Genomic DNA, 15,353 nt, shown 5'->3' on the forward strand with positions numbered 1-15,353 from the left:
ATTTTTGTAAATTCATGATTAACGTTTTCTAATTTACCTAAAACTGGATTATATTTAAAAACGCCCGAAATAACTATATCCGATTTTATTAACGACGATGCATGTAAATTGAACTTCCTTGATTCGATTAAAGTTTCAAGCGATCGTTCAATTAAGTTATAGCAACTTCGTAACTTAGTTGCACTAAATTGAAATGAAAACAAAGTTCGTTTAAACAAGTAACTGGAGTAGAAACTTCCGTTTATATGTAAATGTAAGTTTTCAGAATATTTGTTGTAGGATAACAAAGCGAACAATTTAGACGTACAAAAGGATTGTATTTATTTTGTATAAAAAAAATTGTAGAAAATCAGTATATACATAATAATACATAATTAAAATATCTACAAGGGGTACTTATAGTTTTATGTCCTTTACCTCTCTTAAACTTTGTTTCGCGTTCGTTGTAATCGTTAGATAACATGTGAGATGACAACGTTTCATTCATTATATCCAGGTTTGGCACGCTAAACATGTGTTTTTTTTTTTTTATTTTTAGTAAGTAACTTCTTGCTATTTTATGTCATAATGTTCGTTCGTGCGGTACAACTTAGTGCGATGGGGAATTCGAGTCGTCGAAATTACTATCGGAATTACTTTCAGCAGCATCCACGAAGGCCGTAGACAAATCTCCGGACAACTTACTCACGGATCGTGAGACTACATCGTACATGAAGATCTCTTTTTCACCTTGGTCCGCGTCTTTCGGCCTGTAACACCAACAGAATATTGTTTTAACGTCGAAGAAAGTGAAGCTCGACGGTTTCAATCGTTACTTGTAAAGAGGCGCATGCGGAAGCGATTCGAAGCATTCAGGGGATATCGTGATGGTAGAGAATATGGCTTGTTAAAGAATAATTGCATATACCATTTAAACCAAGTGAACGAGTTAATGAAGGTAAACGAGTAGGTAAGCGTGATTAGTTATGGCATCGAGTGCCGCGGCTACCACTTACATGGTTACCAGAAGTACCACCGACTGCTTCTGCGGCTCCGTGCGGCTCTCTTGTTCCAACCACTTCTTGTAGTTTTCCGCAGTTGGCTTTTTCACCAACTGCTTCAGAGTATCACCGGCGAGAAACTTGACCGCCTGCACATCGCTGACCCGCCTGCCCTGCCTCGACTCTATCTCCTTCTCCTCATGAAAGTTATAGTCGACTGGTGCCAGCACGACCACGCTGGAGATCTTCCGACCGACGAGTTGAGACGCGTCCGGAATAGGGAAGGAAGCACCACTGACTTTGAGCGGTAAATAACGATTGTATTGAGCCTCGTCTCTCGCTCCCACGGTTACGGGATTCAGCCTGGTAGCATCATCGCGTATGTGCTGATCAGCCAGCGCCTGGCCTTGCTCCGTATTCGGATCGAAGCGTACTACTTTCATCTCCACGCCTCCCGGACGCAAGGTGGCTTGCTCGAACTTAGTCGAGCTGCCAGCAGCCGCCTTCTTCGCCAAAACAGTTAAAGAAGTGGAAGAAGAGGAGGTCGCGGAAGACGCGCTATCTGCCGTTTTGGGTTTCTTGACGATCGACGGTACCGGTTCGCTCGCAGCCACCGCGGAACCGCCTCCGGCGCCGTAGAAATTCGCCAGGGCTTCGGGCGGTAGTTTCTCGATCGGTATGTCGCCGACCTTGTCGTAATCCAGTATTTGTATGTCGGCGTTGCCCAAAATCCCGGAACTCAACAGTTGCTCCCTTATGTCGTCCGGAACCTCATCTGGCAAGTTAGCGATGTTCTTCTTGATTTTTTCCTCGCTCTTTGGTGATAGAGTAGTTGGCGCCTCGGTGGTTGTCGTCGTCGTTGTGGTGGTCGTCGATGTGCTCAATATAAACGGTCTATTCGTGGATATTGCATTGAAATCTTCCGTGTTGGTGACCGGAGTGGCGTAAATCTTTTGAGAGGGACTCGCGCTGCTTCCGAAGAAGGATGGACGTCCCCAAATCGACGATCGCTGAGACGACGATGGGAACCGTGGTTGTTGTTGTTGTTGTTGCTGTTGCTGTTGCTGTTGTTGTGGTTGCTGTTGCTGTTGGGAAATCTGTAGATTTTGCGAGAAAAATCCTTGCTGTTGATTTTGGAAAACTTGCTGTTTCGTGTTCTGGTGTTGTGATTGATCGTTTAGAAATTGACTCGATGGATTTCTTATAAGTGGCTGACTTTCTGGTAATGGACTCGACGGCTGAGAGGAAACGTATTGGTTTTGCGAAGTTTCGGGGAATCCTGTTGGTTGGATCAGGGGATTAGGTGGGAAAGGACCAGGATGCAGTGGATTTTCTCGAATTGCGTAGTGCTGCTCTAATTTTGGAACAGCTTTAAAAATTTCTCCCTCAGGTTTTTGAACTTGAGACTGAATAGGTATTTGTGGTATACTTTGCAGCGGGGCTTGATTGTATTTCAACTGCGAACGATATTGCTGTTCCTGCAAGAGTTTTTGTTCCTGTTCTTGTTTCCTCCTGCGATCTTCTTGTAACCTCTGCTGGTCCTGGAGTCTTTGTTGCTCTTGTAACCTTTGTTGTTCCTGTAATCTATGTTGCTCTTGTATCCGCTGCTGTTCCTGCAGTCTTTGATGATCTTGTTGTCTCTGTTGTTCGTGTTGTCGCTGCTGTTCCAATAATCTTTGCTGCTCTATCTGTCTATGTTGGTCGACCTGTCTCTGCTGTTCTGTTTGTCTTTGCTGTTCTATCTGTCTATGTTGATCGACCTGTCTCTGTTGTTCTGTTTGTCTTTGCTGTTCTAAAAACCTCTGATGCTCCTGAAGCCTTTGTTGCTCGTGCTGCCTTTGATGTTCACGGTGTTTCAGCAGTTCTTGCTGACGACGTTGCTCGTGATACCTCTGTTTCTCCAACTCCTGCTGCTTATGTACAGGCAAAGGCTGCTGCTGATCCACGTTAAAGTGACTGGCTTGATTGATGGACACTGGTTGATTTTGTATCTGTACATTTTGATGAGAAACCGAAAGCGACGGAGGGAATCCTGGTTGTTGCGGGTGATTGATGCTGACACGATGTGGCGGGGCGAAGTTATTGAACGGCGCGCGTTGCTGCACTTCCGGCAAACCTTGGATCGTTATAGGCAACCGTTGGGGTCTTGGTAACGGGTTTCTTGCCTGTGGCGGTAAAGGGGGAAACGGCGATTGTTGTTGCAAGAAATTTAGAGGCGGTTGCTGCTGAAGTGGTTGATGCAGCGTCTGTTGCTGCTGGAACGAGTTTGCGATCCTTTGTTGGGGAAACGCCGAGGGTACTCTTTGATGCACGGGCTGAATCGGTTGGTACGGGCCGTGTTGCCTTTTAGGAGAACCTGGAGCAGAGGAAGCTGGTTTGGAGTGTTGAGTTGGTAATACCTCCACGTCGCTACGTTTATTGTGGTTGTTCGGTGGCACCTGGTCCGTGCCAAAAGTAACGCGAATCCCGCTAGAGCCAGAATGGTACACTTCACTGTCAGGTCGGATGATTGCTCTCAAAGTCGTAGAAGGTTCCGTCGGTGCCGGTGTCGCTGTGTGAACAGGTTCTTCTGGGTAAGGCGCCGCTTTATCTGGCTTGATTTCTTCATGTTCTTCAACAGGTGTTAGCGCAGGTACGGGCGGATCGTAGACCACGCGAGGTTTATCCCCGTAGCCCTTCTTCTTTTCATATTTCACATAAAACACTTGTATAGGTTCTTTTGTAGGCCTTGGTGGCGGAGGCGGAGGTGGTGGTACCGGCGTTGGCAGAGATTCGTTGGATTCTTTGATGATAATTTCGATGATCGGCTCCGGTTCGGTGGGATAATAATTTAAGGGACCCTCTTCGTAATAATCGTCGCTCTTGGAGCTAGCCAGAGGATTGTAAAGCGGATCTCTCTGGGAATACTGAACAATGGGTTCCATCTGAACCGCGTAAGGTGGCGGTCTGGCTCCTCTTCTAGGATAAAACGCAACCTGTTGTCTTTTATCGCGGCTTTTCGAGGACTCATCTTTGGCAACGGTCACAACGACGAAGGTCGCTGCCGCTACGGCAATCTGAAACGGCGAAACTGTATCGAAGCTTCGAACGGTGACAAATTAACGAAGGATTTCCGCATACAAACGCGTAACAAGCATTTATAGAAAGATCGGTAGCGCGTGTCTAACCGAGTGACCCGATTAATAATGAGAAGAAATATCCTGTAAGGCCTTAAGAGGCCAAATCGATTGGTATTCTAGCGTCGCCGAATGGACAGTTACTGCTACCCTGATAAGCGATTCCCAGCCGCGATCGTGTTCCCGATATGGCGGGGCCGAGTTACAGCACGTATCGGATATAGAATGTTTCACGCGTGTAAATTGCACGAATAGAACAGAAATTCTTGTTGTTTGCTTCACATGGCAATGGAGAAAGAAAGAGAGAAAATTTAGGTTTTAGATTCACGACGTTGCGCGTTTCACCTTGAGAATTCGGTGACTCTCCTAAAGCGGAAACTTCTTAATATTCTTTGAAGAAAAAGAAAACTGAACGCGAACAAACGCGGTCGCAATGAAGTTCGTTTACGCGGTCCCAATATTAAATTTCGCGGAAGTTAAACGTACAATTTTGTAATTGTACCAGATAGATAAAACTTTTCGAAATTTGTGGAACGATACGAAGAAGATGATACGATTGGGAACGATTTGTTAAACATACATAAACGCGTCGCTAATTCGATATACATACTTTCCCTTGCTAAGTAGCCGACGGCGATACGCTGACTGATTACAAATGATAGAACCGCGTCGAACGTTTCCCGTAACTATGAAACGAGACGCGCTTATTACGATGAAAGTACAAGCGGGCACGTTCTCTTAAATGAACTATCTATTCAGTTAACGCGACACTGCCGAGAGTTTCACCGGTCGCCGGGATGGCTTTGGAACGACACCAAGCTTCATTTATAATTACCAGTTGAAGGAAGCGCATGGCGTGTCCGTATCGGTCACTCGATGGGTCCTTTTTGTGATCGTTAAAGTCACACTACACTGACTTCACGTGTTCGGTTGATCGGGCACGGCTAATTCACGATAGGCAACATGATACCCAGAGGACCGGGGATGTACTGAATGATATTGAATAGAGCTTCGAATGGGAACTGAGGACAGATTGGGCCCAGAGGCCCGTTTCTCCCTACCTGATGCCACCACCACTGTGCTCTTCAAGAAGCTCCTCTCTAATATCGAATACGGTGGGGCACCTTTCTCTGGCTGGTGGCTACGTACACTTTGTGTGGCTAGTGTGAAGCGGCGTTAAAGCCGTGGCGTGCAGGACATACAGAGACGCGGTTGTTCGAGACGAAAAAAGAAAAAATGTTCGTGCACGAAGAGAGGCACGAGCGGGAAGGGGAAACGGGCAGAGTCGTTGCGGACTTTCTTTAAATCCGACTCCCGATTGAAAGGAAAGGAAGATGATTATATTAACCGAGCGTCGCTTCTCCGGATGACCTATCCAAGGCCTATCGAAACCGAAACCCACCTTCCCTCTAGGAGAAGGCCGTGTCCGCCTTTGGAATGGTGCACACCGAATTATTCGGTGAAAGACTATCGCTGCAAACTTACAACACGAGCGCTCGTTCGGGCGCATGCACTTATCATTACTTTCGCTGAAGCCTCACAGCGGTTCCGAGCGAATGATTTCTTGCGAACGAATCGTTTCCGGTGTCTGTCTAATGACCTTTCTTCCACGACGATAAGGAAATCCCTCCGATCACTTTTGTTGCTTGTTGGTTGACACCTCTAACTCGATGGTAGTTGTTGGCTTCATATTAAGTACAACAAATTCTACTTTCTTTCATATTTCTATTTAACGACTTCCCTAACAGACTTCTTCTTTTGTAGTAGGTTTAAAAAGCGCAACGTTTACTCGTTTCACTTTTTAAATATTTAAAAAAGATAACCATCGTGCATTTAATTATTTCAAATATACCTATATCGAAAGTTTTAGTGTTTAATTTGAAAAATAACGTACGAAGATGACCTTACCTTTCGATCCACCATTTCAATTATCTTCCTTAAACTTAACACGTTTATTTTAATACTATTTTTTTACATTTACTTATAGAATACACTTATAGAAGTATTTCTTTTAACTTTAATCTGTTAAAAGATGCGTCGCATTTTCTTTTCTCCGTGACGATGCGATCCAAGTATTTTCCATCAAGCTTGACCGACCTAAAGAGATCGCGTGCACTCTTTTTCCGTAACATGCGTTCAGTTGCTGTGAAAGGCAGGCATCTAGAATACCAGTTAAATGAGGATGACCTGGTAAAACCTTTGATTGCAAAAGCTCTCGCGATGTAAAGTTCTCATAGTTACGCAACACGCGTTCTGAACCGATCCATCAAGCAGCGAGGTAGATCCGTTTCAACGATTCTCTACGGTCATCTCGGTCCTTTCCGAGACTCACTTTTGAACTTTATCATCCGACCTGCGCGAAGAAATCGCAACGATCATTTTCACTTTGCGTTCGAAAGTCCACTCGTCGGTTTTGTAATTAGACGTAAGAAGTACATTTACATTTATGAAATTCGGTGGTCCACGGTGACCAACGGAGACGAGCATTTGGCGAATACCCGTGCTCTGTCAGGATTTGACGACGCTCGTCCTACTTTGAAACTTTCACTTACGTTGGCGTAAGAGGTCCAAATAATCACCGAGGGATTCGAACATCGTGAGCAAAGAGAATCTGGTCAAGTGTCCAATGGTTTCGAATTATATGACATCTTCGAGTAAATCAGTTTCCTGGAAACTTTGATTTTACTCTGTCATCGATACGAAAATTTTACAGTCTGTGCTTCTATTTCGTATTGTACGTTGAAATCATAAGATAGTTCATTTCACAAAGTCCATAAACTGTTTAGAAGCGGGATAATTCGAAGTTAATGGCGGGTGCTCGTGTGCACCAAGGATGGATAAGTGCAGTAGGTGTAAGATTGTAGTTTTATTATAGCGTTTAGCAATAATTGCAACAGCAGTTTGCGAAACAACACTTAAGAGCAGATTGCACGAATTTCTGTCGCCCAGTTCTCATGAAAGTCCAAAACATAGAGCGGCAGATGATACAGTTCTCCTTCTACAACCGTACAGTTTGTAGGTATATAGTTCTCTGAGAGCAGTGCGCTCATGAGCAATAACGTAACTGTTGAAGAGTGAAAGTGCCGTAAAGTGGGACACGGCAAGAATAGCACACGATCTTTTTAATTAATAAATAAGCAGAGAGTTCTGATTTCCCTTATCTTTTGTGTCGAATAAAGTTTTCGTTTCATACGACCTTCGCTGATTAAAATTCGAGACACTTTACGAGAAGATATCTTTCGATAGGCTCGACTGTTTATTTCTTATTTGGTCTTCATGAAATTTTCTACTAAAAATTGTATTCAAAAACTGAAATGCGTTCTTCGCCTGTTGTACAGTAATGTAAGCTTCCTCGTTAACTTTCCTTTAAAGCATACTTTAGTATATTGACATATGCACATAACTGCGTTATATAATTAGACAGTACACGCGGTGTTAAACAAAAAGTATCTTTAATCGACGTTATGCTTGCTGCACTTTCTATTTCTTGTCGTAGAGAGTAGCTTTTTAAATCTTGCGTAGTCTGATGGTCTTGGAGAATGGTTCTAGAAAAAATGTTTAACGGATAATCTACATCGAATACTTGAATGATATCAAATGCTCGGTATGAACGATGGCGCGTCAAATTGCGTACGAACTAAAATTACATGCATATTAAATGCCTTTACAGTGCTGTAAACACTCATATTTTCGAGAAATAACAGTATTAATTTCGATGTATTTGTTTGTGTCTTAAAATAGTCATATTGATTTATGCTTATACAGTTTACAAAATTAAATAAATTATAAATCATAAAATGTTATGTAAAAAAAGAACAAAATTAGGGAGAAGAACATTATTATCGAGGATATAATTATATGTAAACCTCAAGTGCTAGTAATAAATACCATGTATGCTTTGCAAATTCATAACAGAAATGAAACCACGTGGACGGATCAATCAAACTTCCGCCATTTCGTAGCAACGATGGCCGCACCTGAAGACACTCGATGCAGATGTAAAGCTTGTAGAAGAATTCGTGTAACGATTGACCAAATATTTAGCGTTTTAGATATATACGGTTGGCTATTAAATTCTTATGTGGTGGTACGTAATAGAAAATAAATCTTACAATTACTTTTTGGATTAATTTGATACACATACAGACATATGTGTTATAAGCACGTAATTTGTGTCGTTGTTCTTATCGGATGGTGTTTTGGATTACCTGAAGAGGTTGTACTTTTTATCGTAGGACTTTTTCGAAGAAAAATTGTGGGATAAATTACCGGAGAGTTGGAAGTTGACGTTGCAAGATACACCTCCTCATGAATTTGGTAAATGGATGTCGGGAGACATCTTGTGGTGAGTACAGGTACTATGCCATTTAAACTCACGTTTAGTATATTGTACGATTTTTGAATTATATTGCAGTACACGTGTGTGGCCTATGTCGTTACTTGCACTTCGTCAAGTGACTAACATGTTACAGATTAACAGAAATCATGAGGACCCAGCAAATGTTATATCTTGCGAATTTAACAAACCAAAAATAAATATTGATAAGGATGATAAAAAATTTGAAAGAGATAAAAAAAAAATATTTTACGATTTATATTCGCAAGATGATAAATTCAATAATTTATTCTCTAAACATATAAAAAAGAAAAAACGATATGAGATCCAAGAAATAGCCCAAGTAATGCATTATTTTTTGCTAGTATAGATATTTACAATTTACTACATTGTAAATATTTATAGGTATGCGCTGACTGTGCCTATGAATCTAATTCTAAATGCATTGTTGATATTGGAGCTGGAATGGGTCATTTAGCTCGTACTTTAGCATTCCAATATGGATTATGTGTTACCTGTATCGAACAGGATTGTATATTGTTACAACAAGCTAGGTAAAGTTGCTACAATATAGGAGAAATATTATAGTTGACAATTAATCTTGTGTTTATCACAGGAAGTGGGATCAGGAATTACTGACATCTATTAAAAAATATATACCTGATTTTTCTGAGAAAACTCCAGAGCATTTTACTGCAAAATTGGAATCATCCAACTTGGATAAATCAGAATTAATTAGTCATTTACAAGACTTGTTTCAAAATAGTTTTAATTTAGAAGAGACAGAAACTAAATTTGGTCTTGTAGGACTTCATCCTTGCGGAGACTTAGCACCATTATTGTTAGAACTTTATTCTTCTAGGAGTGAAGTCAAATTTATTTGTATTGTTGGGTGTTGTTATATGAAGTTAACTCTAAAGTTTGTACAATCAATATAAACTCAATCCCTATTAACTTTATTATCTTTTATAATGTGATCAATTTTTAGATCAGAAGTAAATGGATTAAAGGGTTATCCACTTAGCAAGTTCTTGTTATTATGTAAAAATCATACATTAAGTTACACGTCATTAGAGGTAGCATGTCATGCTATTGAAAAATACTGTGACAAACTAAAGACTGGAAATTATGAGGATTTAATAGTTAAGTATTAGGTAAATTTAATCAATGGAAGTATATATATATAGATGTGTTGTTAAATTAATTATTTTTAGGTGCATACATACAGACCAGCTCTAGAAACTATTTTAGTAAAAAAAAGTAAAAAATTACAACATAGTCAATTAAGAAATGTCAAAGTAACAAAAGGAATGACATTTCAACAGTTGAGTTTTTACATTTTGCATCTAAAATTTAAATGTTCGACTAACAAATATAAGAATTATGTATAAACATACCTTGAATTTCTAGGTACTGCATTACAGCAACGTCACATTTTAACATACATGTGCAGCCTGATGATTCCGATATTCATAATCGAGAAATTAAAGGCTATTTGAATCGCTGGCAACAAGTTATAATATTCGGATCACTGCGAATGATGTTGGCACCATTGGTGGAAACGATCGTACTGTTCGATAGATTTTTATATCTATCCGAGAAAAATTTATCACCAACTTTAAAACCAGTGTTCGATTGCCGATTATCACCTCGGAACTTAGTATTAATATCTAAGAAACGTAATTAACCGATTTACCGATTTAAATTAGTTTTCGATACACTCCAACCGTCGTTGAATTTGAACCGAAACACTACTATGGAAGACACTCTTGTAATTACAGTTCCCGCGTCCACGAATCAAAGTCGGCCCAGATTGCAATGTGTCTTTGATTGGACGATACTATTTAATTACAATTGTGACGAATAATGCATTTTAATTTCCTTTCCTTCACACAATCGCAATGAATATCAGATACAACAACAAAATGCCGCTATACATTTTCTATCTAGGCTAATGTGACATTTGTATGTATAAATTTAATGTTGGTGTCGTGATTGGGCGGATCACATGAAAGAGTGGGTGACGAACCAATCAGAACACGGATCGAATCGTGGAGGCGCGTGCGCTCGATTCCGCCCTAAGGATTCGTCGGTATTCGAGTCGCGGCGTCGATAGATAGCGCTGCAGTGGCCGGCTACTTCGCTAGAGGCAGAGACGTTCCTCTCCAGCAACACCGAGATCCAGTTTCCCTTAAGCCGCTCTCGCGCGTTTGTCTGTTCTCGTCGCGTTCGCGTCGTGTCCTACCGATTATTTTCTCCTTCCTCCCCCCCTCCCCCGCCCGCGCACGAGATCGTCGACACGGTAGAGAGCCGCGCGGTATACACACGAACGTGTCGTCGTAGCACCGAGTGTCCCGCTTTAAAAAGTAATTGCCCGGTGCCGAGCCCCAGGATGGCGTTCAACGGAGACGGACCACACTCCAAGAGGCAGCGACTCGAGGAATCTGGCCACAGGGTGAGTAGTTTACACGTTAGATCCGGTCGACGGTGCGTTAATTTCCGGTTGAACGCTGGGCGTTCGTCCAGTTTCTGTCGCGCGGTGTTATACTTTTTTTCTCGCGAAAGTACGTTGAACGCGGTACGGCGAACGCGTGCGTTTCGGCGTGTCGCGCGAGAGATTTACAACCCGTGAGGCGGCCGCGACAGCGGAGGGGGGAAAGTCGCCATTTATCCGGTCGCTTTTACCCGTATCACCGCCACCGCGTCGAAACAATGGGCGATGCGCGCGCTCTCGAAGGAGATTGTCTCGTGTCGCGGTGTCGTCGTGTCGTGTATAATACGAAACGCACGCTAGCTTCCGATACGTGGCCTGTGTTTCGGCAGCAACCTGTTATCTCGTACGTGTGCCCGTCGCATCATCGACGATTCGGATTCGTCGACGACGCCGTCGCCACCGTCGTCCGTTAAGGAGACCCGTTCCATCGTCGTTATTGGCGACGGCTGTGCGCGAGGATGCACGTTCAAAACAAACTCCCGTCGGTGAACCGGGGTCGATAATTTCCATCGCGTTATCAGCGCGAGACGAGGCGTTGTCGCGATACTCGCCGTATGCGATTATCTCGAGGGGCAGTTTCGTCTTTATACCCGTGACCCATGAATTATTGGTAGAAACAGACCAGATAATCGGAGCATCGTGCTCGTACGGCGCTTTGGAGTCGGGAGTCTTCGACCGGCGGCTCCAATGTTCTTATCAAACCGTTTGTTTGCTGCGTCGTTTTCGTGCTAAAATCGATCCCTAGACATTCCGGTAAAGTTGTCGAATGTATCCGGCGAGGTTTTCGAAGGTGCGAAAAAGCATACCGATATTTACCTGTCGATGTCGCTATGAAATGTATTTCTTTTCTTTGTTTCTTAATAAATATCTAATTGAATGTTTTTTACGTGATACGATGTGTCGTTGCACTCGAAAACATTTCTTCTATCGCTCGGAATGCGTACACATGTTTTTTATGATAAATTGTACGTTACTTCGATACAGTATGCATTTTTGTGTTTTCTGATGGAGTTTCTTATAAGTAAAACGTGTATAGTGACATGGTAATTGCGATAATTTGAAGAGAAACGCCATTAGTAATGGAAATTATTCAAATTACATTTCTCTCTCATAAGTGAATCAGGATGTAATTGAATTGTTAATGAGCAGTACTGGAATAAATTATGTTCATTCATAAACATGAAATACTAGTGTAATACGTTTATAATTTAATTGTCAGAAAATGTGTCCAATATTATATGCAAGACCTGTTAAATGTTAAATACCAAAAATTAAGTGAATATCATTCTTAACGTTTCTTTCCTAGACTTCGTTTCGAACGATTCTTTGCACGCGCGTTACCGTCGCGTGAATGGTTACGTTATCATTCCGAACAATCCACGGAATCATTGTACGGTAAAAGTTAAACACAGCAAACCAGGAAAGGTCATTGTCACGTCAACTACTTCGCGACCTTCGTTCCACGGTTGCTAGCACTGCATGCTGCTGAGAACACATGCCACAGATTATGTAATAGTAGGTGCAATGTGTTACATATGTATATGTATGCCAATCATTTTTCACACGATGTGTGTCGGTGTACCTTGATCAGGACATTGAACCTCTTCTTTTTTCCTTTTTCTTTACCAATGTCATTCCCATGACAGCATATTATTCTCCATTCAAGAGAGTTTTTGCTTGATATTGAAAACAGTGTCGAAGAGGTGTAAAATCGATGTATTCACGTTTTTACTATAGGATGATTCACAGATTTTCACCGGTACATTTGTTGCTATTATTATTACCACATTTATCGTTATTATTACTATAGTAGCTTAGTAGACAAGGGTTTGGAATATTATTGTTATAGTAAAATATTATAGTATTATTAGAATAATATTATACGACTATACAATATTATCGTTATAATAGAATACAGTGGAGTATTATTGTACATTTTATAGTTCTTTGGTAACTATACTATAGTGCTATACAAAGTTTACTTGTTCAGCAGCATATTACTATAGTGTTACAGTACTGTGAATAGTATGCAATTTTTTAGTATATAATTTATACAAATAAATTTTTTATCAATCTACCTGTATAGTCAAATTTGTTATAAAAATATATACAGTTCATCTATTTACACCTTTTCTATATTTTTAATAGTTAGTGAGATATTCGAATAAATATGTTGTATTGTCCCCATTTTGAATAGGTAAATAACAAAAATATGGGTAAAATATTTTTGGTTATTCTGCCAGTGTGCCAAATTTCATTAAAATTGACGATAGATTGTTATGTTTCCTTGTTAGTACGTTTCCAATAGTCTGCTGCTATAGTTCTATACATAATGTAGATTTTTTAATAGTGTGCTATGTACTATAGTTTTGTACATAGTTCTCTAGTAACTATAACGTTGTGTAAAGTATATTTTCTCGGAAATATAGTATTATATGTGTATACTAGAATATTGTGTTGCATTGCTATAATATTCTGATGTAACGTGTGGTGTGCTACTATAGTAATGTATAGCAGGTTACTATAAGAGGGAGATGTGCTACTAGATGGTACTAGTAATATTATAATATTTTATCTTACTACTATATACTAAAATTTAGTAATAGTAGTCAGAAATTATATACTTATAACTAATGTACTAACACATATTATAATAATAGTAGATAGTAATAAATACTACTGTTGTAGTAGTGAATTTGATGCAACAATAGAGGAAGTACAGCATATATGGAATACTAGTTTGTTTAGGACGAGTAAAAAATTATGTCAGTGGATGGAAATGAAATTGTGTATATCATATAGAAACCTATAAACTTCTATGTTTTAAACTCTCGATAATAATTAAAAATAAAAAGTATCTGCAACTTTCAAATAACCTTCACTTAATAAAATGGAAAAACAATAAAATTATTTTCTTTTATGATCCAATCAGTAATGGAACAATCATCTAAATTCCAAGTTTTAAAGTTTATTTATAGTAGTTACAGTCACAGGGTACAACTTCCAGAGTCATAATCAACACATTCGCAATGTATTCTCATTTCACACATAAAACACTGCACCCATTTTTCTCCTTCTTTGTTTTCACAGTAACTCACAGAAAATGTAACTAGCAGAAAAGCATCACTATGCTTTGCAATATTCTAGATTGCTAATAGCATTCGAAACATGCTGCATTTCCTCTACTATTATAATACTAATTTACCAACTTACATTATAGTAATAGTAGACACTAGCAGATTGGTATAGTGGAAGATTGTTCGTAGAAGTGCTGAACAGATTATAGGTATCATTTGCAAGATCAATAGATGTTGTTTTCAAGAGTAAATCATCGTGACGTTTCCAGTTCTGTTGTCCAATAGTCACTAGACCTTCGTTATCCTAACAGAGTAATTAAGAGTATACAGTCATCGGTTCTACTCGAATAAAATCTGTGAATCATTGTACATATACTTTGAAAAGTACTAACGTTCACCTTTACGAAGAATTCTTGTTCCATTTGCGGGGAATCGATCTCCATGATAGTAAAACAGTAACTTGTTCTTATTTCATGGTAACTGAAACAATAGTTACTATAGTTCGGTCTATAGGTGGTTCTATAGGTCAGCATTAAAATATGCATCGATGCGTTTCTACGCTCTAGAGCAGCATTTCTCAACCTGTGGTCCACAAAATGATAGTTGCTTGAAAAGAATCATTAATTGGAGTCTTTGTTACAAATAAAAATTCGTCTGAACCGTGTTAATAGAAATGTACTTAATGTTACTCTTCACATGTAGAAATAACTTTTAAATGTGTGTAATTTTCTTTGTTTATATCATATGAATCAAATTACGCTTTAAATTTGAAATAGGATTTAAAAGTAAAAAAATTAATAATTAAAATTCATGAAGATAATTTCATTTAGTCTAATCTTGTGTATACAGGGTGTTCCGCCACCCTTGGGAAAAATTTTAATGGGAGATTCTATAGCTCAAAATAAGACGAAAATCAAGAATATCAATTTGTTGATTGAGGTTTCGTTAAAAAGTTATTAAAAAATTAAATTAAAAAATTCCAATCTTTCACGGAAAAATTATTTACAGTTGCAGGGGTCAATTACAATCATTTTTGGTGAAGACACATACTCTCAAAATTCTACCCACTTTCTAGAAAAAAATTCAGTACTGGTGGAACTTTAAACGTTAATAACTTTTTAACGAAGCCTCAATCAACAAATTGGTATTCTTGATTTTCGTCTTATTTTGGCCTCTAGAATCTCTCATTAAAATTTTTCCCAATGGTAACCGAACATCCTGTATAACTTCATTTATATCATATGATTTAAATTACGCTTTAAATAGGATTTAAAAGTAAAAAATTAAAAATTAAAATTCTTCAAGATCATTTTATTTAGTTTAATCTTGAGTTAAGTTTTGAAGGACCGT

At 39.6% G+C, this 15,353-nt stretch overlaps 3 protein-coding genes across 4 annotated transcripts in view; 2 read left to right on the top strand and 1 right to left on the bottom strand.

Moving 5' to 3' along the window:
- Window positions 1–397: 397 nt before the first annotated feature.
- On the bottom strand, window positions 398–4,769 carry LOC143342382 (uncharacterized). The gene is made up of 2 exons (XM_076766189.1): window positions 996–4,769; window positions 398–749 (listed from the first exon to the last, which is right to left on the bottom strand). The coding sequence occupies exons 1-2, from the start codon at window positions 3,902–3,904 to the stop codon at window positions 590–592; spliced, it is 3,069 nt and encodes a 1,022-aa protein (XP_076622304.1). The 5' UTR covers window positions 3,905–4,769; the 3' UTR covers window positions 398–589.
- A 3,287-nt stretch (window positions 4,770–8,056) lies between these two features.
- LOC143342421 (methyltransferase-like protein 25B) lies at window positions 8,057–10,345 on the top strand. The gene is made up of 8 exons (XM_076766274.1): window positions 8,057–8,183; window positions 8,332–8,441; window positions 8,511–8,775; window positions 8,838–8,986; window positions 9,049–9,351; window positions 9,421–9,574; window positions 9,647–9,756; window positions 9,843–10,345. The coding sequence occupies exons 1-8, from the start codon at window positions 8,064–8,066 to the stop codon at window positions 10,117–10,119; spliced, it is 1,488 nt and encodes a 495-aa protein (XP_076622389.1). The 5' UTR covers window positions 8,057–8,063; the 3' UTR covers window positions 10,120–10,345.
- A 228-nt stretch (window positions 10,346–10,573) lies between these two features.
- The window catches only part of Sm (heterogeneous nuclear ribonucleoprotein L), a 282,230-nt gene continuing 277,450 nt past the window's right edge, over window positions 10,574–15,353 (top strand). For both annotated transcript variants that reach the window (XM_076766982.1, XM_076766983.1), the window contains exon 1: window positions 10,574–10,887. In XM_076766982.1, the coding sequence (XP_076623097.1) occupies window positions 10,825–10,887 (63 nt within the window). In that variant the 5' untranslated portion in view covers window positions 10,574–10,824. The remainder of the gene's footprint in view (window positions 10,888–15,353) is intronic.

This window comes from Colletes latitarsis, chromosome 6, assembly GCF_051014445.1.
Source record: "Colletes latitarsis isolate SP2378_abdomen chromosome 6, iyColLati1, whole genome shotgun sequence".
Classification (NCBI taxonomy): Eukaryota; Metazoa; Arthropoda; class Insecta; order Hymenoptera; family Colletidae; genus Colletes; species Colletes latitarsis.